This window comes from Eretmochelys imbricata, chromosome 6 (genome assembly GCF_965152235.1).
Source record: "Eretmochelys imbricata isolate rEreImb1 chromosome 6, rEreImb1.hap1, whole genome shotgun sequence".
Taxonomy (NCBI): Eukaryota; Metazoa; Chordata; order Testudines; family Cheloniidae; genus Eretmochelys; species Eretmochelys imbricata.
In genome coordinates this window covers 117353653-117374110 of record NC_135577.1, presented here as the reverse complement: position 1 = coordinate 117374110, position 20458 = coordinate 117353653, and the positions used below count along the sequence as shown (strand labels likewise).

At 39.8% G+C, this 20458-nt stretch overlaps 2 protein-coding genes across 8 annotated transcripts in view; both read left to right on the top strand.

Moving 5' to 3' along the window:
* BRF1 (BRF1 general transcription factor IIIB subunit) overlaps nucleotides 1–20458 on the top strand; it is a 230619-nt gene that overhangs the window by 103836 nt on the left and 106325 nt on the right. For 6 of the 7 annotated variants that reach the window (XR_013346443.1, XM_077819492.1, XM_077819489.1 and 3 more), the window contains 3 exons: nucleotides 3148–3297; nucleotides 4773–4866; nucleotides 19196–19322. Coding sequence is in view for 6 of the 7 variants with exons in the window: in XM_077819492.1 (XP_077675618.1) it covers nucleotides 3148–3297; nucleotides 4773–4866; nucleotides 19196–19322 (371 nt within the window). In the remaining variant the exon portion in view is untranslated. Of the gene's footprint in view, nucleotides 1–75; nucleotides 145–3147; nucleotides 3298–4772; nucleotides 4867–19195; nucleotides 19323–20458 lie in introns of those variants that run through there. The other variant, XM_077819496.1, reaches the window with a different exon arrangement.
* Nucleotides 1–20458, top strand: part of ZBTB1 (zinc finger and BTB domain containing 1) — a 300777-nt gene that overhangs the window by 221253 nt on the left and 59066 nt on the right. The window lies entirely within an intron of this gene.

The window sequence follows — 20458 nt, the reverse complement described above, 5'->3', positions numbered from 1 at the left end:
AGGCCTTCTGCGGCCGCCTTTCGCGCAAAGCTGCTTGCTGTCAGGCCGTTTCTCCCTCCAGGGTTTGGACTTTTCGGAGCCGCAAGAGCACAGACAAAACATTAAGTTGTCCCGGTGGTAAAAGCAGTGAGGGATATTCAGGATGTAAGTGAGAACTGCAGCTGACACTTGGGCTACATTCCGAGTGCGTGGAAACTGGAGTATCCTGCACACATCCAGACAGTGTGAGGGTGGGGTTGTAGCAGGAAAGGCAACGGCTGGGCTTTATCTTAAACCCCCAGCCTGTTGGTTATTTTCCCAGCTACAACCCCATCCATCACCCTTCCACACCTGGGGTGTCACACTCCTGCTCCTGACTAGTCTCTGTTTACCAGTGTGTAACTTGCACCACTATTGACCTCACCTCTGAGTTTGATTTCTAGCACTTCGCTGGATTATAGCTTTGCCACACTTTCTGTGGGGTTTTTTTGTGTGTGGGATGGTGGTGGTGGTGATAAGAGGAGCAGTCATTTCTGAGCAAGGCCTGTCATTAACCTCCTGAAGCACACTGTATTACAGTAACTGTTCACAGACCACACATTTATGCCTTCTCTGTTTTGTATGATCCAGCAATTCTTGCTTTCTGGCTCATAATGATGATTTTGAAATTTTGTGGCCACCTCTTTTTTCACCCTGAAATGTGTGTCATCTGTTTTGATGAGGACTGCTGAAAGCAGAGGTGTCACAACAAAGGTAGGATAGGAAGGAAGGATGGGGGGGAACTTTCTGAAGCGTGCAAGCTGTAGTAGCATAAATAAACATAACTAGTAGCTGATCCTGCAAGCTGTTTGGCTCAGAATGACCCCTGCAAATGCACGGTATTTCCCTGAAGTCAATAGGGCTCTGTATGGGAGCAGAGTTCTGCCAGCCTGGAGCAGTCTGTAGCATCTGCGCATTTATTTGGAATGAGTTTTAAAAAAAACCGCAGTATTCTACTTCTAACTAAACTTTTTAAAAATGTGTTGGCTTGTTTGCATCCAATTAAGAAGTTGGTTTTACATTCATCCTAGACCTACATTTAATTCTTATACTCTTAATATTGCATTGCAGCCATTTGCAGTCTGCTGGTTGGTGGAGAGCTTCTTTTCAGTGTTTGTTTTTGTTTAAGTCATTTGCATTTACTACTTTTCAAGACTCCGATTGTTTCGCTAGTTTAAAAATGTAAATTAATAATGTGTAGCACAAACTAGTTTCTGTCAAATGATCTGTGGGCATGAATGTCGGCAGAATTTCCTGGAAAGCTACAATGCAAATGTTTGTCAGTTCATAGAAATTACAGCGAAAAAATGCTCTGAAGAATTTAAAGTAATAATAAATTCCTCCCCTCATTTGAGGCCTTGATTTTCTGGGGTGCTGAGTGGCCTCAGCTCCCACCTAAGTTGAGCCGTTTTGTATAAACCCTGCCAAGTGAACTTGTGAAGATTTTGGAATTGTCACCGTAACACATTTGGTGTTTTGGAATAATGTAAAATGGAAATTGGAAATGTAAAAAGCTAGAGAAATGAGTTTTCACTTTAAAGGGTCATTTTGTTTTGTTGAATTATGACTTAAACAGGTTTTTGTTAGTTTTTTTTAAAAATAAGACCATAGTTTTGAAAGACCTTTATAGTGGTGGTGGTGTGGTTTTTTCTTTTTTAACTGAAGGATTTGAAGGTAGATTTCCCTGGTGTATTCTTTCAGACAATCCAGTTACTTTTTGATGATAAACACCTTAAAATACATTGTTAGATAGACATCCCTGATGTTAGATGTGATATGGATGATGATTGGAGAACAGTGGGAATTATTCAGGTTTCCTTACTAATTGCCTTTGGGAGTTAATATTTCTATTGTTTTATTTATAATCATGTTTACTAGTTGATTCCATTTTGTAATTTCAAAATTCTTTGGGAGAAATACTTATGTCTCGAAGTTTTTGATTTAAAGTAAAATATGCAGACTTTTAAATGGAAAGGCTGGAGGTGTGTAGTGCAGTCCTGGTAATTGGAAATGGCAACAGGATATCCATTGTTTGAACTTAGTAGTAAAATGTAACTGGTTTGATTAATTGCAAATCTGTAAGACTATTTAAATGAATGTTTATCAGTTAAAGTGCCCAAATGGGGAATCAGCTAAGGAAATTGAGTTGAGTGTAATAGTTAACAATTTACCATACCCCATAGATTTTGGGTCAAGTGATAAGAGGCTGCCAGGAAATGAGAAAATGATGCCCCGGAAAAAAGAGTAAACAAGTATAGAGCATAGCTTTTAAAAGACTCTATTTGATAAACTAGAAGCTGGTTTAGGTAAAGCAACCACCCATACAGACAGCTTTTTGCTGTTCTATTAGTCTATAGCTGATAACACCAAAATTTGAAATTACCTTATACATAGAGGGGCAGATACTTATTTGGTGTAAATTATCTTAGTTCCGTTGAAGTCAATGACATTTTACACCAGCTGAAGTTCTGTTCTGGTGTGCCTGATAAACAGCTTTTTCTTTCGCTGGAGTATGAATCGGTGACTATGGAATTTTGATTAAGGAACTGTAGCTGGTTAAATTTGGAGATACGTGTAGACTTTTGGTAGTAATATTTTATTTATAAACAGATTATGTTTCAAAGGATAATAATTTACAGTTAGGTACAGAGACACATAAGTTAGTATACATGTTGCTGTACCGGTGAATGTTAAAAAGTTTGGATCTAAATTATCCCCCAATCCTGCAAATGCTTGAGTTAACACATATGCGGAGTCACCCATTATTGTCCATAATATGCATAAAGTTAGGCACATGTACCAGTCATTGCAGAACAGTGGCCTAAGAGTATATGTGGAATACACCATGAGGATACTTTAAAAATGTTTAACTGTAAAGCAAAAAAGGAATAGTGTTTTAGCTGTTAATTGGTACAGAGATTAAAAAGGTGTTTCTAAAGAATCACCAGGTCAAAGGATCCAGTCTCCAAAAAAAAAAAAAAAAAAAAAAAAGGCATTGTTGTAGGAGTTTTCTGTTACTGAGATACATAGCAAATCAACCATGGAATGTCTGTGGTACACTTGTTCAGGGTGCATGTTTCAAAAGCTAAAAGTCAAGATTAGAAATAATTGTATTTTATTGTGTTGCAGATCCATGTTTATATATTCCTCGTTTTGCGCACATGCTAGAATTTGGAGAAAAGAACCAGAAGGTATCAATGACAGCTCTAAGATTATTACAGAGGATGAAAAGAGACTGGATGCACACAGGACGCCGACCATCGGGGCTCTGTGGAGCAGGTATCTAAAATCTTGTGTCAATTGTTCAGCGCACAAAGTGCCAATCTGATTTGCTATATAAAAAAGCTCTGTTTTGGGGTTTAGTCATCAGATGGTGACTTTTCGTCTCTTAGCTGAGAAGTTATTAGATACCCTTTGCTCTTATGGCCTAAATGTGCAGAGCCATGTTCAAATCCAGCAACTTCTTCATCCAAAGCATTTCCAAAATTCAACCTTTTATTTCTGTCCATGGTGCTAAGACTTTTGTTCCAGGCCCTCATGTTCTTGCAGCTTGTTTACTCTACCCTCCTCTCGGTATCCATATCACTCACTCTAATATGTGCAAAATATAGTTGCTAAGATCATCATCCTTCCCTGTTGCTCTGCCCATGTCACAACTCGTTCCCATTTGAAATCCCTCTGCTGGCTCTGCAAATTGAAGCTTTTTGTCCTCACCTTTGAACCTACCCCTCCTTTCTTAATCACTTTTATTCCCCATTGCATAGTCCCCATCCCCTCTAACTTGCCAGTGATACTAACTTTGACCTCCCATTTCTCCTCTTTTCCCACAAATATCTATATGCGTTCTTTTATGCTGCCCCTCATGCATGAAGTGCCCTCCCTGAACTAATCACGCTTCTCTGCAAGAGACCCATTTATGCTCTAATACCTACAAAAAACCCAGCAACTTAGGTTAGGTTGAGTCAGGGATAGCTGATATGGTGAGGCTATCAAGAAGCTAGTTTGATTACATAGGCTATCTCAACACTTTACATTATTTGCAAATTTTAAGTGTGTACATATGTAAAAGAAAAGTTTTTTTGCAATAACGCAGAACACACAGATAACCCATGTGACCACACAATCTTCTTGGTACCCTCACCCTCTCTCTCACTGTTTGTGACACTTAGTTTTGTATCTTGTTTCAAATCTGAGTGTAAACTTGTTGGGACTGGGACCATGACTTCCTCTGCATTGGTATATCATTTAATACCATGGAGTCCCGATTCCATGAGCCTTTGGGTACTATTGAAATACAAATAGTAATAATAGGAAATAATCTTTTACTGGTACTGACAACTACCTAGATGGAATCTATATCTTATTTTTGGCTTCTGGTAAAGGTTCTAGGAGAGCAATTTATTGATGAAGACCAGATTGCTACTGAAAAAAATTACATTTTTTTGTGTATGGAACAATTCTATATTCTTGTGTTGTATTTGAGTAGCTCACTTTGGCTGCCAAACCCAACTAAAGCATAGAATTTTACAGAACCCAGTTTGCTGGCTTAATTTTATTGAATGGGAAGCAAAGTTTGTACAATTCAACTTAATCACCTGAATTCAAGTATACAGCTGAACATCAGCATTTGCTGTTCTTTAACTGAAGTTGAGAGCAGAGATAGAGTGTACTTGCATGGCTCAGTGTTTTCTTCTTTCTTTTTCTTTGCTCTGCTTCAATATCTTTGTCACTGACTTTCTCTGCTCATTCTCTAGCTCTTCTAGTGGCAGCAAGAATGCATGATTTCCGACGTACTGTTAAAGAGGTTATCAGAGTGGTCAAGGTTTGTGAGTCTACGTTAAGGAAAAGGTCAGTGGAGTTTTATTGTTCTAATCTTTTACTTAAGATACTGAAGAGTAGTAAGTTCTTGTGTGTGCATGTGCGTGCGGCCAGGTGAGAGAGAAATGGATTATTTTTCTTTTTAGAAATTCCAGGAACTATGAAAGTAAAAACTTGGTTTGCTGGTCAACTTTAAGTAACATTTCTTAGTATTTACATAGCATTTTCTAATTCCGGGTCCTCAAAGTGCTTTACAAAGGTGGGTGAGAAGCATTATCCCCATTTTACGACTGGGAAAATTGAGGCAGAGTTAAATGACTTGCGCAACATCACACAAGATTTAAGTGGTGGAAATGTCAGCAAGGTTCTTAACTGTGCAGGTGGAGTAAATGGTTGATCTGCAAAGCTGCGAATGGTGTGGGTTTACTGCATTAACCCAGTATTTAGTCCCTACTGTATCTTGTATTTTTGTAACTGATAACACACCACTTTACAAAATTTGTAAAATTTTCTGTAGAGTCATGCGCTTTTAGTAGTACAGTGATGATGATAAAATAGAGCTATGGCCTGAACATAATAAAAATCAGGCTTGTAAAACAAGATGACAATTTAATGTAAAGTGCTTGTGACCAGAACCTGAACATGGAAATTTCCCATGTACCTTTTTGTCTTTTAATTTTGAAGACACTATTCTTTAAAAGTATTTTTGGATTCTTCATATCAAGGTAAAGAATTGGAAATCAAAATACTAAAAGAAGGACACTAAAGAAGACCTAGTAATTGCTTGCATTTTTCATTAATGAGTAAACAAAAAATGAGTACAACTGGAAGATTGCTAGAGAGTTCTAACTTTTTTCCCATGAATTCAGTAAAAAGTAACCAAATTGTGAAATATTCTCCCATTCTTCTTCGAGTAGTGTACCTATGAGTGCTCCATGTTTGGATATGCCTGTGCCTGTGAGCTCTTGATTGGAGATTCTCGTCAGCAGCATCTGTGGGTCCGTGCCTGTGTCCTGGATGCCCACGTGCTCTGACACACGGGTAGATAAAGAGGGGCAGATCCACTGCCACTCCAGTTCGTTCTGAACCGCCTGGGGCTTGAGATGGAGCGTCTCAGTGTCCGCTTGTGTTAGCCACGTGGCTGGCTACTCATCTTGCTTACATTTTATTTTTTCTTAGTATTTTCTTTATTTGTGTTTGTTTGCAGTTAATTTAGCACAGTCAGTGCTTTTGGGGGGGCATGTCTTCCTCCCCCCCCCCACCTTTTTTTTTGTCACCCACTTTGGGCCTTCTTGGACCTTGATCCCTAGCCTTGAGTATGGGTTATGCCCAAGACTTCAGACTCCAAACCGTGTCAGACCTCCCACGTTCCCACCAAATGTAAGATCTCCTTAGGATTTAAAAGCAGACCTGGGAAATTGAGAAAGGACAGAATTAAACCCCTGTATATTGGAGTGGCCTCCTGCCTTCGATTCTTTGATAAGCAAAGATTCTGGGGGCCTTATGGGACTGTCAAAACCTTAAAAGAGGAAAAGACCCAACTTCCCAGAATGGGACAAGAACAGGGGAAAGTCATCCCTGCAGCCTGGATCTCAGGCAACCTCATGTCCTGGTAAGGATGCTGCCGATGCTCCTGTTCCTTCCGGTACCAACTGTGGCACCGACCAAGAAGTTGCACACTGAGAAATCCTCCAGAGTGGTGCTGTCTTTGACATCGGACTCAGTGCCTTCGAAGCATAGAGACTAGAACCAAGCCAAGAGCCTCTCTACAGTTCAGAGTAGCCAATTACCAAGCCCTTATGGCAAAGTATGACTTCACAAACTATTTACATCTTTTATTGATTACCTGCCTCAGGATTAGAAGGCGCAATTTCAGGCCCTTATTACAGAAGTCAGACAGTTGCCAAAGCATCTCTTCAACCATTGCTCGATGCCACCAACAAGGCCACACATGCCGTGGCTACAGATGGGAATCATCTTTCCCTAGCTAGATGATTGGCACCTGAAAGGACATTCATTCCTCAAGGTTCAGACTGCAAACATGAAAGCCCTATCTCTATTTCATTCACTGAGTCTCCGCTTAACATGGAAAAGTCTACCTTCTCACCCATTGAATGTATAGATTTCATCGAGGCCGCTCTGGATTCCTTCACTGTCAGAACCTATTTACCCAGGGACATATTTGTCACCATGTCCAACCTTGTTATAAAAATGTAATAAGAGTCCACAAACCACAGCAAATACTTGCCTACAACTTTCTGGTCATATGGCATCTTGTACATTTGTGGCACCCAATGTATAAGACTACATTCTCTGTGTCTGGTTTCAGAGTAGCAGCTGTGTTAGTCTATTCGCAAAAAGAAAAGGAGTACTTGTGACACCTTAGAGACTAACAAATTTATTTGAGCATAAGCTTTCGTGAGCTACATCTCACTTCATCGGATGCATTCAGTGGAAAATACAGTGGGGAGATTTATATTCATAGAGAACATGAAACAATGGGTGTTACCATACACACTGTAAGGAGAGTGATCATTTAAGGTGAGCTATTACCAGCAGGAGGGGGGCGAGGGGGGGAACCTTTTGTAGTGATAATCAAGGTGGGCCATTTCCAGCAGTTGACAAGAACGTCTGAGGAACGGGTGGGGGTGGGGGTGGGGATAAACATGGGGAAATAGTTTTACTTTGTGTAATGACCCATCCACTTCCAGTCTCTATTCAAACCTAAGTTAATTGTATCCAGTTTGCAAATTAATTCCAATTCAGCAGTCTGTTTTTGAAGTTTTTTTGTTGAAGTATTGCCACTTTTAGGTCTGTAATCGAGTGACCAGAGAGATTGAAGTGTTCTCCGACTGGTTTTTGAATGCTATAATTCTCTGTGTCTCTGAGCCTAGTTCAAAACAGTCTGCATCCCCAACACAGTCTATCCAAATGGGTTTCTGTACCCCAGTGGGCCTCAGAGTCTCTCCTTGTCCTTTCATGATTGAGAAGGACCTGGAGTGGTGGTGGGTTCTCCTCCCCCTTCCCCCGCAATATTACCCTCAAGTCAGAACATGCAGGTGCAGACTTGCAGACACTGCTGTTGAAAATCTCCAAGCAAGAGCACAGGGCGGTGTGTGCATCCTGACGTGGAGTACCCGTCAGGGGATACATCTTGAAGAACCCCAGTTACTGTACAAGTTAAGTAACCTCTCCTTTTTTTTTTTCTTTCAGTAGGTAAATTTGTCTATCTCCAATATTACCAAAATTTTGTTACATTTTGTCTTCGGAAGAAATTTTTTACCCAGTGATCAGCAATAGAGCATCTAGGTGCAACTAATTAATTAGATATTAAGTACTAGTTTCAAATGTAGTTCACTTTTCAGTTGTGAAAAATAGTTGTGGTACAATTCCTAATCTTCAAAATGGGAATGATGATATTTCCATAACTTACAGGGTTGTTATGAGGATAAATTCATTGTTTGTGAGATGCTTGTATGCTATGATGATGGGGATATATTAATACTAACATCACTTTTCTGTCTGGTCAATGGGCAAGTTCTTTAATACACATTTTATAATTCATGATTTCTGCGCTTTATAATATACTTTTAAGATGATATATTTAAGTGTTAATTTTTATTAAGAGTAATAATAAGCATAGTAAATTGCAGTTGGAAGTAAATTTAATGTTGACCAGTTTAAGTGAAGAAGTCTTGTTGTAAAATTCATGCTTTGAAATGTTTACTCAAGTCATACACATCAGCTAAAATGACAGCGTTATTTACTTTGACAAGGTAAATGTGACAGCTGAATATTTTCAGGGAGCTATAATTACAACTGTATTTATCATGAATCTATAAAACTTGATTGATGTTTTTGAAGTAAGAGCACATTATATGGTATTTAGCTAAGGCAAATAAAAAATCCCTTTGAATAAGTGTTTCTGTAGCCAAGGTTTTTTTTTGTTCCTTTCAAGAATTAGAATCTTGAAATATCATTAAATGGAAGTGTCTGAATTAATAAGTACTTGCTTCACATGCTTAAATATCTTTCTCATATGAAGTAGAGTTTTATTTATTTTTAATTATTACTGTTTCTGTGCTGTATTGTATTAAGAACTGTTATCGCTTTGTGTAGATGGGAATGGGACTAGTTGTAGGTACTAATAGACAATGTTAAAATATCATCTATACTGCTGAGTACTTTTCCCTGAAAATTCTGAAACCAAACTACAAATTGTAGTCAAAGTTATTAAAAATAATAGTATTTCTGAGCCTCCTGATTGTGCCTTACTATTTGAGTTATTCTTCCAATTTGTTAAACTGCTGCTGAAGGGTGGATTTGCTCCTGGATTATGCCAGTGTCTGAGGCAGAAAATGTGCCTTGAAGGGGTTGGATCAGGACAATGTGCTCTCAACTCCGTCACTGCGGTTGGTGTTACATGGTCATAAAAGTGGGCAGTGCGGTTTGGGGAGATGGTGTGGTCAAGGCACCTGGGCAAGATGCCCATTCAGTGTAAATCATGGCAGTTTTCTACCTATGGAGCCACTGCTATAGGTTATAGGTGTCCTCCTTCCCTGGGAGATAAATCCTAATCCTCTGTAGCATAACTGCCTCTGACAGTGCAGGCTGGGTCAGTTTACCCTCTTCTCTGGGGACTGGGGTGTATTGGGCCCTACTTATTAGCCTTAGGGCCAATTAATCTGCCAATGCTATTTATCAGAACAGTAGTTCTCAGCAGGAGGCTCACAGATGTGTGACATTAATGGGTATTAAGTAATTCAGATTCTCCTTGCAGAATTGTTCATCTGATCATAAAAAGAAACCCATTTTGCAAGGTAAAAGCAACAAAACATAATGGTGACACAACAGAGCCTGTCACTTGCATTTAAAATAAGAGATCTTAATTACTTTCAACTTGTATGTTTGGTTTAAAACCTTTTTCTTTTGGCAGGGCTTCAGTAAATAACCTTAACAATCACTTCACAAGGCCTTGTAGCTTTGTAATTTGAGGCACAGAATTCAAAAGTACAACTCATCCTAATTGTTGAAACAAAATGTATTAAATATTTATAAACGCACTGAAAATTCTATCTGTTTCATCGCCAGTCTAATTGGAATAATATTGATTTATATATTACTTCATTGGTTCAAGGCACTGTACAAATATTAACTAGTCAATTTTTTATTTTCTCTATCAGTTTTGATGATACAAAAGAATTGGCTTTTAAATTCCTCAATATTTTTCTTTGTTTATCCCTTACATTTATATCTTTAGATAATGCACCTGTCTCCACTATCTCCTTTTTTCTTCAGTCAATATTTTCCCCCTTGTTTATCCATTTATTCACCTGTTGCATATTGCTAAATGCTAACTTGTAATCTCTTTGGAGCAGCGACACAGTGTTTGTCCAGTATCTAGTACAACAGGGCCCTGATCCCTGTTTGAAGATCTGAGGCAGTTTTTTCAATGGAAATAAATACATCTTATTTTTAAACTTCAGTACAGTAGTGAAATGTCACTTAGAGGAAAGTGGAACGTTACACCAGAATTGTTTCAAAGCATTTGCAGTGTATGGATTGCAGTTGGTTAGAGAAAACCTCTCTACTTACAGCAAAATTTTTCTGTTGACCAACCCCCTCTCCCCACACTCCCGCCCCCCCCCCCAAAAAAAAACAAAAACAAAAACAAATCCCAAGCCATCATTACCAAAAGCTTCTGCTGTTATAGATCTGGGTGAAATCATTGGAAGAAAAAATTGAAAAATTGGTCCATATGCTTACACTATGGACTCTGAAAGTTTCTTCAACCCAAGGCTGCATGGGTAACTTTTTGGAAAAGAAGTAGTCCATACATAGCGTGTATAAATCTGTGTTGATTGCAGCTGCCCCTATTTTCAGTGCAACAGTGTGTAGCTCATATAGACTTCAGGTCCAAGCATGCAGCATTCCATCTTGATCTGAATGTCTTCTGCCACCAGAGGTAGAGAGGTGAGCAGTTTGATATGCAGGAGTAATACCAGGATGTGAGAGGACCAGAGATGCCTGCATAGCTAGGGAGGTGGTCACAAGGTTAGAAGTTCCATAATGTTGAATGCTGTACTAAGGTTAAGAATATTGAGGGAGAAGATATTAAGTCTATTAAGATCAAGGAGAATGAGGGAGAAGGCAATGACTCCATTGAGAAGTGTGTGTTTGTGCTGTGGGCAGAGCGAAACCCACACTAAAATTGTGTGAAAGGTAATTGGAGAGATGAATTTCTCAAGCATTTTGAGAAAGGGAAGGTTAAGGGAGGTACAATCGTATGTCAGAATCAATTGAGGTTCTTTCAAGAAGATGTCGTGTGGAAAGGTGACTTTTAGAAAACTGGGAGAGATATCGGAAGAAGAGGAGTTGTTGATAGTGGTGGTAGTCCACATCCTTCTCCTGCATCATTAGCTATAGAGAGTCACCAACAACTGCTTTGCTGAATTAAGAAGTCGAATTCGAAAATACTTAATGCCCCACCAAATGTGTATGCAAATAATTTCAAAGTGGTTTATAAGTGGATGAATCACTTCTAAAAAATCTTCTCAATCCTCTGGACTAACTTCCAGCTTGGCTGTCCTTCCCATGCCATGCAGTACCTTAGTAGTTGGGTTGTCTGTTTCTGTTTTCATGGGAAAAAGTTACCATTTTCTGTGGGTCCAATTTCATGTGTAACATTTCATTTAAACCTACTTCCTACAAAACTAGTAACAAATTACCAGTACATTTCAATATTTTAATTTCTCACTTACTTACATACACAGCATAAAAAAACCAACCTATGTCATCAAGTCTCAAAGTCTGTGTCTGCAGCCTTGGGTTTGCACTAAGGTGCTAAAAATAGCCATGTGTAGATGGGCTCTGAAACCCAGCCTCCTCCCTGTGCTTCAGAGCTGGAATGTCTGCATGGCTATTTTTAGCACCATAGCGCAAGCCCAAGTCTGTAGACACAGGGTCTTCTTTGTTTTTTTGTTTTGTTTTTGCAGTGTAGACGTACCTATAGAGTTTAAGGCTAGAGAGGACCACTAGATGATCTAGTCTGACCTCCTGTATATCATGGGCCACTGAACACCCCCACCCACCACCCCTGGCCAATCCTCACCAAACCCCAAGTATTTCAGCTTTCTGGAGATTAAGGGTGTCATAAATATAAAGGGAAGGGTAAACCCCTTTAAAATCCCTCCTGGCCAGAGGCAAAATCCTGTCACCTGTAAAGGGTTAAGAAGCTAAAGGTAACCTCGCTGGCACCTGACCAAAATGACCAATGAAGAGACAAGATACTTTCAAAAGCTGGGAGGAGGGAGAGAAACAAAGGGTCTGGGTCTGTCTATATGCTGCTTTTGCTTGGGATAGAACAGGAATGGAGTCTTAGAACTTTTAGTAAGTAATCTAGCTAGGTATGCATTAGATTATGATTTCTTTAAATGGCTGAGAAAAGAATTGTGCTGAATAGAATGACTATTTCTGTCTGTATGTCTTTTTTGTAACTTAAGGTTTTGCCTAGAGGGATTCTCTGTTTTGAATCTAATTACCCTGTAAGATACCTACCATCCTGATTTTACAGGGGTGATTCCTTTATTCCTATTTACTTCTATTTCTATTAAAAGGCTTCTTGTAAGAAAACTGAATGCTTTTTCATTGTTCTCAGATCCAAGAGTTTGGGTCTGTGGTCACCTATGCAAATTGGTGAGGATTTTTACTAAACCTTTCCCAGGAAGTGGGGTGCAAGGGTTGGGAGGATTTTGGGGGGAAAGACGTGTCCAAACTACGTTTCCCAGTAAACCCAGTTAGAGATTGGTGGTGGCAGTGGTTATTCCAAGGACAAAGGATAAAATTAATTTGTACCTTGGGGAAGTTTTAACCTAAGCTGGTAAAAGTAAGCTTAGGAGGTTTTCATGCAGGTCCCCACATCTGTACCCTAGAGTTCAGAGTGGGGGAGGAACCTTGACAAAGGGTATGTCTAAACAACAGTCAGGAGAGCAAGTCTCAGCATGGGGAGACAGACGCATGCTCACTCTGCTCTAGCTAGTGCACTTAAAAATAGCAGTGTGGAGGAGAAGCGGGGATGCGGCGCGCTCAGGGAAGGAGGAAGAGGTGAGGTGGGTGGGGAGCTTGGCTGCTGGTGGGTGCAGAGCACCCACCAATTTTTCCCCATGGGTGCTCCAGACCCGGAGCACCCATGGAGTCGGCGCCTATGAGTGGGTCAGGTGGGTTTGTACTTGGGTGGCCAGCTCCAACTGCTGCCTGTGCTGCTGTGGCCATCCTGCTGCGTGGAGCACACTAACTTGAGCAGAACTAGCAGGTGTCTGTCTACCCACGGTGCGAACCATGTTCCTCGCTGCTGTGTAAACATGCCCTAAACTATGGTGTGCCATAGGCAGAGAACAGACGGAATCAAGGTGCACTGATGCCCAAAGCCTTTGTAATGCCAGGGAAATTATTTTAGCGAGATATACCTAGATGCTTCCTTACGCCACCAGCCGTACAACACTACTTGTTTACTGTCTTTGATATCTTCTGTACAATAATTACAATTTATGAATACTGTCTTGGCCCTGATGCTGCAAACAGTTCCCTAAGTGCTTGACTTTCTGCATCTGAGTAGCTCCCTTAATGTAAGGTTAGGCTGTATTTCTATTCTTTTCATGGAAATCATATAGCGTATTCAAAGGGCAACCATTAAATTTCATAAGTGTATTTTAATTTCCAATATTAACAATGCAATCAATGTAATAAGATTCCAGGATTGTCAGTCTGAAGTCTAGAATGTCTGTTGAGTCAGCGTGAAGTGATGGAAACAGCTGCAAGCATGGCTGAGAGCTCTTTCTGTTTAGAATGTCACCAGGTTCAGTCATCGCTGGGGTTTGCAGTCTGTCTAATTTTTAAGTTCTGAGACACTCTGATTTTATGAAATACACTTTTGCGGTAGCATGGCTTTCAGCTACTAGTGTTTTATAAAGTGCTCGAAACATTTCAGTTCTTGAAGTAACAAATTCCTTTTTTTAAAAAAAAAAGTTTGTTGGGATTTTTACATTGAAATTCCAAGAATCCAAAGGATAATTTGGGACGTCAATGGGATTACCACGTGTATTAAGTTAAGCACCAGTGTAACTGTTTGCAGGGCTTTAAAGTTTACGATTAACAACTACATAAGTGTTAGAGCTTATACGTATAAGCACATGTACAGGCTTTTCAAGGTGCTAATTTTTTAATACTTACTAATGATATATTCACAAATATATATTTTAAAAAATATATGATCATCATAGTCTCAAGCCTGTGAAATATTAGACCATTGTCTTTAATAATAATAAAATATAGTATATTAGTTTATTACATAAGTAGTAGCGTGTAAAGTGTGTAACCATTTCTCTGATATCTGTATTCAGTGCCTCTACAAAGTGGGGTGTATGAATGATATCGATGCATATATTGTGTGTGCATTTAAAAAAAGGATGATAATGTAAAAATAGACTGATTTATTTAGCAAACACCTTGTAATCATGTCTACCCAATCTATTGTATCACCTCTGTGCCAACTTGAAGTCTGAACCTGCCTCATGCTACTGAATACAATACTATGGGTCAACAATTCTGAAGGAAGCTCAGACAATAAATGATGGGGCACATATATTAATATTCTGAGACTTTACTAAAAGGCAAATCAGTTGACTAACTCTTCAGATTCTACAGATAGCCTCTCAAGTCAATCTGTTGCTCAAAATGTTAGTAATGATATTTCAACTTACAATTAATATTATATGGATGTGAAAAAATATTATTTAGAATTTTGAATTACTGTGTTAAATATTTCTTTGTAAAAAGAGATAATACAAATAGTAATTAAGCATCTCTGTATACCACGTAACTTACAATGCAGTTTTCCTTTGGTATCTGATATAATATTCTGAACTCTGATTTGCATCCGATGAAGTGAGCTGTAGCTCACGAAAGCTTATGCTCAAATAAATTGGCTAGTCTCTAAGGTGCCCCAAGTACTCCTTTTCTTTTTGCGAATACAGACTAACACTGCTGTTACTCTGAAATCTGATTCCTATGTAACTCTTTCTCTTTTTGTTTGTTATGCACTAAAATACCCTTTAAAACATTTTAAAAAGACAAGTTGTAATAGACAACATAAAATAAAATGTTAAAAGTACATATCCTGTGTATGCATCTTTAAAATTTCCCTCCAGAACCACAACGCTTTGTTCTTCTTTCCAAAGCTCCACCATTGCTACTCCAATGTGCCTTTCTTCCACGCTGTTCGCTCCCCAGAATTGGAGTCAGGCTTTTGTGTATGTATAGGCAGTCAGTCAGTTGGTCGTGTATTAGTACTGGAAATGTCTAAAAAAATGTTTCTGGCCCTCTTCAGTCCTTGATGGCAGCTTCAACTGAACCCCCCTCCTCTTTGGGGAATAGGTGGGAGGAGTCTCATGGCCTTTCCTACCTTGTACATTCTATCCCTCTCAGATCTTGCATTTCCTGGAACTCTCAAAAGTGTTTGTAGTCTGTACTTTGAAAGCCCTTGAAAATTTGGTTTTCAGTGAGTAACAGAAAAACTGAATTGCTAAGTGAGCAGCACTTGGGCATCCCCATCCTTCCTAGCTGTAGGTAGGGCTAAGAAATCCCCTGTGGAAGGTGTGCATAGGTGAAAAAATTTCAGTGCCCATAGCTGCGTGTTGGCTGCCTTGGTTTCCTTCAGACTTGCCTTGTTTTTTATACTCCAGTAAGATCCACAAACCAAACCAAGTCTCAATAAAATTCCGCTGTTGTTGAGCTGTGTGCAACATTTCTGAACTGAACACAGAGGGAAAGTATATTTTTGTACATATGTGGATTGAACAAAAACAGTGGAACAGATTTTACTGTATCTTTTCTGGGGGGATAAAAGTATATGTGGGGGATGCCTGTTGGCACAGACCAAACTCTGGACAATTTTGGCCCCAAAGGAATTTGTTTTGAGATGGTTTGTCCTAAACCATTTAAAAAAAAAAAGGCGGGGCGGGGGGGGTGTGTTTTATTGGAAGTTGCATTTCAGCCTTAACTCTAGTGGTTGCTACTGCTTCTGCTACAAATAGAAAATAGTTGTCTGCCAAATTTCAGTTTTTAATGCCTTTTTTGACTTGGTGTCAAGACAAATAATATCTTAATTTGTACATCTACTTATTTTCCCTTTACACATAGCTTAAAACTGGCCACTCTGATCTAATTTTTCTTTAGATGAAAAGTGAAAACAAAATGAAAGTGAGATATAGTTTTATGTAGAATTTCATCTAGGAAGTAAATTTTATTATGACAATTTCATACACCCTTGAAATTTAACATGCAACAGTTAAGGTTGCATCAGTATTTCTTAACTGCAAAACTAATGTTGTCACGTGTTTTGCAGTATGGACTACAGTGTTTAGCAATTTGTGAACTTGATGGCTTATCTCAAACACTGACCAATTTGGTGAAAGGCTGATATCTTGTACATAATTTAAACAATGTATAATGGTGAGATATTTCAAGCAGGTAGTTAAGGAAAGTAGTTACACTACTTTTTAGCTATATATAAATAAGTATGTGCACATGCAAGTGTGTGATATATAATATCTCCCTCTCTCTCTCACTACACATTCTCTGAAGACCTGATGCTGCAAGTTCCATACAGGTGCAGGGTGCACCCATGTGGAACTGCTTGCAAGATTGGGCCTCAGGTAGCAACCGAATTTGGGGCAGGAACCAGGTGTATTTGTGTTTTGCACAGTACTTTGTTCAGTGGGGTCTGGTCCTGATTGTGGCATCTGGACACTAATATAATAAGTATTTAGTATATGAATTTATGAACACTGTTCAGGCTGTGATAGAAAGGGTCATGTATAAGTGTTAACTACAAGAGGATGGCTGATCTTGTGGTTAAGGCACTGGACTAAGACTTGGGAGGTATGGGATCCGTTTCTGTGCTGCCTATCTGTGGCCTTGGGCAAGGCATTTAATCTCTCTGTGCCTCAGTTCCCATCTGTCAAATGGGGGTAATAATACTTTCTTTTTACCACCCTTTGCCTCTTTCCTACTTAGATTGTTAGCTCTTTGGCACAGGGACTGTCTCATGTTCTTTGTACAGTGCCTAGAACTATGGGGTTATGGGGGCTACAAGTAATATAAATAAGAATAATGCATAGAGGCATTGTGGTCTAGTGCTCTGTGTCCTTTGGCAAACCGCTTAGCTAGAGCTGTCTGGAAAAATGGAATTACCATCCCGTGAAACATTTTCAGGTTTTGGAAGAATGTTCATCCCAGTTCAGGACAAAAAATGAAAAGCTGGACATTTTTCTTTGAACAAATTCTGAAAAATTCTATTTCAGGAGAACTGAAACAATATTTTTTGGCTTCCTGGCTGCCCATGTGGAAGGCACTTGTGAGTGGGAGAAAATGAAACTGACAAGAGCCTTCCTGGTTATCAGCTGGGGAGCTATCATTTTGCGTTCCCAAAGTAAATGTTTCCTAAAGGAACATCAAATTTCTTTGGCCAAATTTGAAATTTTCCAATGGAGAATTTCAGTCTTGTGAAAAGGGCATTTTTGGCCTCCCCAAAATCATTCCTCCAGCTCTACACTTTACTGCTCTGTCTCATTTTCTCCATCTGCAGAAAGTAGAGTAGTACTTAACCACCAAATGTTGAGACTGGTGGATGAAAATGCAACAAATTTGTCCTACGTAATTTCTTTTCTTTTGAAAGATTTCAGAGAGATTCTGTATTCTTAACATAGTAACTTTTAAAATGGAACCACTGAACAAGTGCTAATTATATTATTACTATTTACTGTATATATTTACAAGTATTCATGTGTGTCATTTATTCAATGAACAAATGACCCCTTTTCTCCATTGCAGTCCATTGTCTTCTGTTTGGGAAGATGGGTTGTTTCAAAACTGTTGAAATTATATTATTTGTAGACCTGCTTTGTGTAAATTAACAGTAATGTTAATATACTAAGAATAATTTTAAGCTTATTCCTGTGCTATAATGATAAATACATATTTTAGTTTGGAAATTTGGTGAATTTTTATTAGGATTAATAACCCTGATTTAAGTCAGCCAGAAAGTAGGCATTTATTTCTCCATGTGGTTTTTCCAGTTTATCACCTAGAGTGATTGTGCTGTTCCAGTCCAGAGCAATAGTCCCTCTAATTTTTTACGTTCATGTGCAGAATGAATTTTGTTATGTGCATCAATATGGAGGTGATATATGGTGGGGGTGGGGCCGAGGGGTTTGGAGTGTGGGAGGGGGCTCAGGGTTAGGGTGCGGGGTGCATGAGGGCTCTGTCTGGGGGTGCGGGCTCTGGCATGGGGCCGGGGATGAGGGGTTTGGGGTGTGGCAGGGGGCTCAGGGCTGGGAAAGAGGGTTTGGGTGTGGGGGGATGAGGGCTCTGTCTGAGAGTGCAGGCTCTGGGGTGGGGCTGGGGATGAGGGGTTCGGGGTGTGAGAGGGGGCTCAGGGCTGAGGGTTAGGGCATGGGGGGGTAAGGGCTCTAGCTAGGGCTGAAGGCTCTGGGGTGGGGCTGGGGATGAAGGGTTCAGGGTGTGGGAGGGTGCTCAGAGCTGGGACAGAGGGTTGGGGTGTGGGGGATGCAGGCTCTGGGGTGGGGCAATAGATATGGGGCTTGGTGTGCAGACTGTCTCAAAGCTGCGGCAGGGAGAGAGGATTCTTCCCAGCCCTCTCTTGCCGCAGCAGTCCGGGGCCAGGGAAGAGGTGCCTCTCCCCGCTGGAGCTGGGGGAGAGGCGCCTCTCCCCACCTGCATGGCCCTTGATAGCCTGCTACGCAGCCACAGAGCTTAGAGGGAACTTAGGTCCAGAATCTCTCCTTGACAAAAACTTACTGTTTCTTACATACTGTATCTAATCAAAAGGCAGTTTTGTCATGTATATGAATATTTATTTAGGAACAGATGAGACCATCAAAATCATTTTGATTTTTGTGTAGCCTAGTGGATAGGGCACTGGATTGGGACTCGGTAGACCTGGGTTCTAGTCCCAGTTCTGCCACTGATCTGCTGGGTAACTTGGGGCAAGTTATTTCACCTTCCTGTGCCTCAGTTTTATTATCTGTAGAATGGGGATAATTATATTTATCTCCTTTGAAAAGTGCTGTATAAGAGCTGGGTGGTATTATTTTTTTTTATTATTTTATTTATTTATTTTATGATCTATTTATTTGTTTGAGCCACAGTCTCTTGGGATGACACGCTTAATCTTTAATTTAGCAGTTTGTCAACTTTTGTAAAACTGCTTGTTTAAAAAAGAATGTTCTAAAAGATACCACAATAAAATATTGTGTATTTTAATTTTATGTATATATGTTAGGCTTACAGAATTTGAAGATACACCAACGAGTCAGCTAACTATAGATGAATTTATGAAGATTGACTTGGAAGAGGAGTGCGATCCTCCTTCATTTACTGCTGGTCAAAGAAAATTAAAGATACAGGAGGTGAATTCTATCAATACTTTGTATTTGGAGCTGCTTGTGGTTCTGTCTCTGTTTTCATCTTTGGACTTGATAGTTTGCCATGCCATGACTGACCAATTTAACCTTAGCTATTCCTGCTTCTACCACCATATTCTCATGGGGAGGGTGGGAGGCATAGGTGGTGGCATCCACAAACAAACTTATATTTTTTTCTGTACTGGCTGGGAGATAGTCTCTAAGGTGCCACAAGTACTCCTGTTGGTTTTAATGTGTGGCTAACTCATTTATTTGAGCATAAGCTTTCGTGGGCTACAGCTCTCTTCATCGGATGCATAGAATGGAACTTATACACACATACAGAGAACGTGAAAGCTTATGCTCAAACAAATTGTTTAGTCTCTAATACTAACACAGCTGCTACTCTGAAACCTGACATTAAAACCAGCCACATATTAAAAGGTGCGGTAAGATTTCTTCCACACCATTTTCACTAACTCCTCCAGAGAATCAGACTCATCCAGATTCCTGTCAATAGTAGCCATAAAAGTCTCCTGTTGAGGGCTCAAACCATATCTGCAGTCTTAGCCAACCACTGCAAGAACAGGGGAAAGGGCAAAGTCACTGCTTAGCTCAGTGCAAATCCGGGGAAGTTGGTGATTAAATATCATGGCAACAGCTGTACTTCTGTCTTTAGTAAAACTACTTATTTTTGCAAGGCATTTACTGCTGAGCACCTAATTTTTATATTGTGGATTCAGGGTTCAGTACCCCATGACCAGTCTTCATCCCCACTGGGAAGACGACGTTGGCATGGGTGCCAGATCTCCATTCTGAGCATGGTTCTCTCTTAACTACTTTTTTGTAGTTGCGTCCTGCCTACCTGCTCTGCATGAGTCTTTCCACTATGCTCGCCACCTCATACTAGTGTCAAGATTCTTTTTCCTTACAAAATTGGGGCCTCTCATTCGACCAGCTAAGCTGATTTTGTTGCATGTGAACCTTGAGGAGCTGCCTGATTTTTGCTCCTCTCATATGTGCTACATTCACTCTTCTACCCTACTTAGCAAAGGTCACAGCTGGAAAAGTACTTGTTTGTTAATTGGACCAAAAAATGGTGCAAATGTTGTTCTTGCTAGCGACACCCTTGGTTAGGAAAT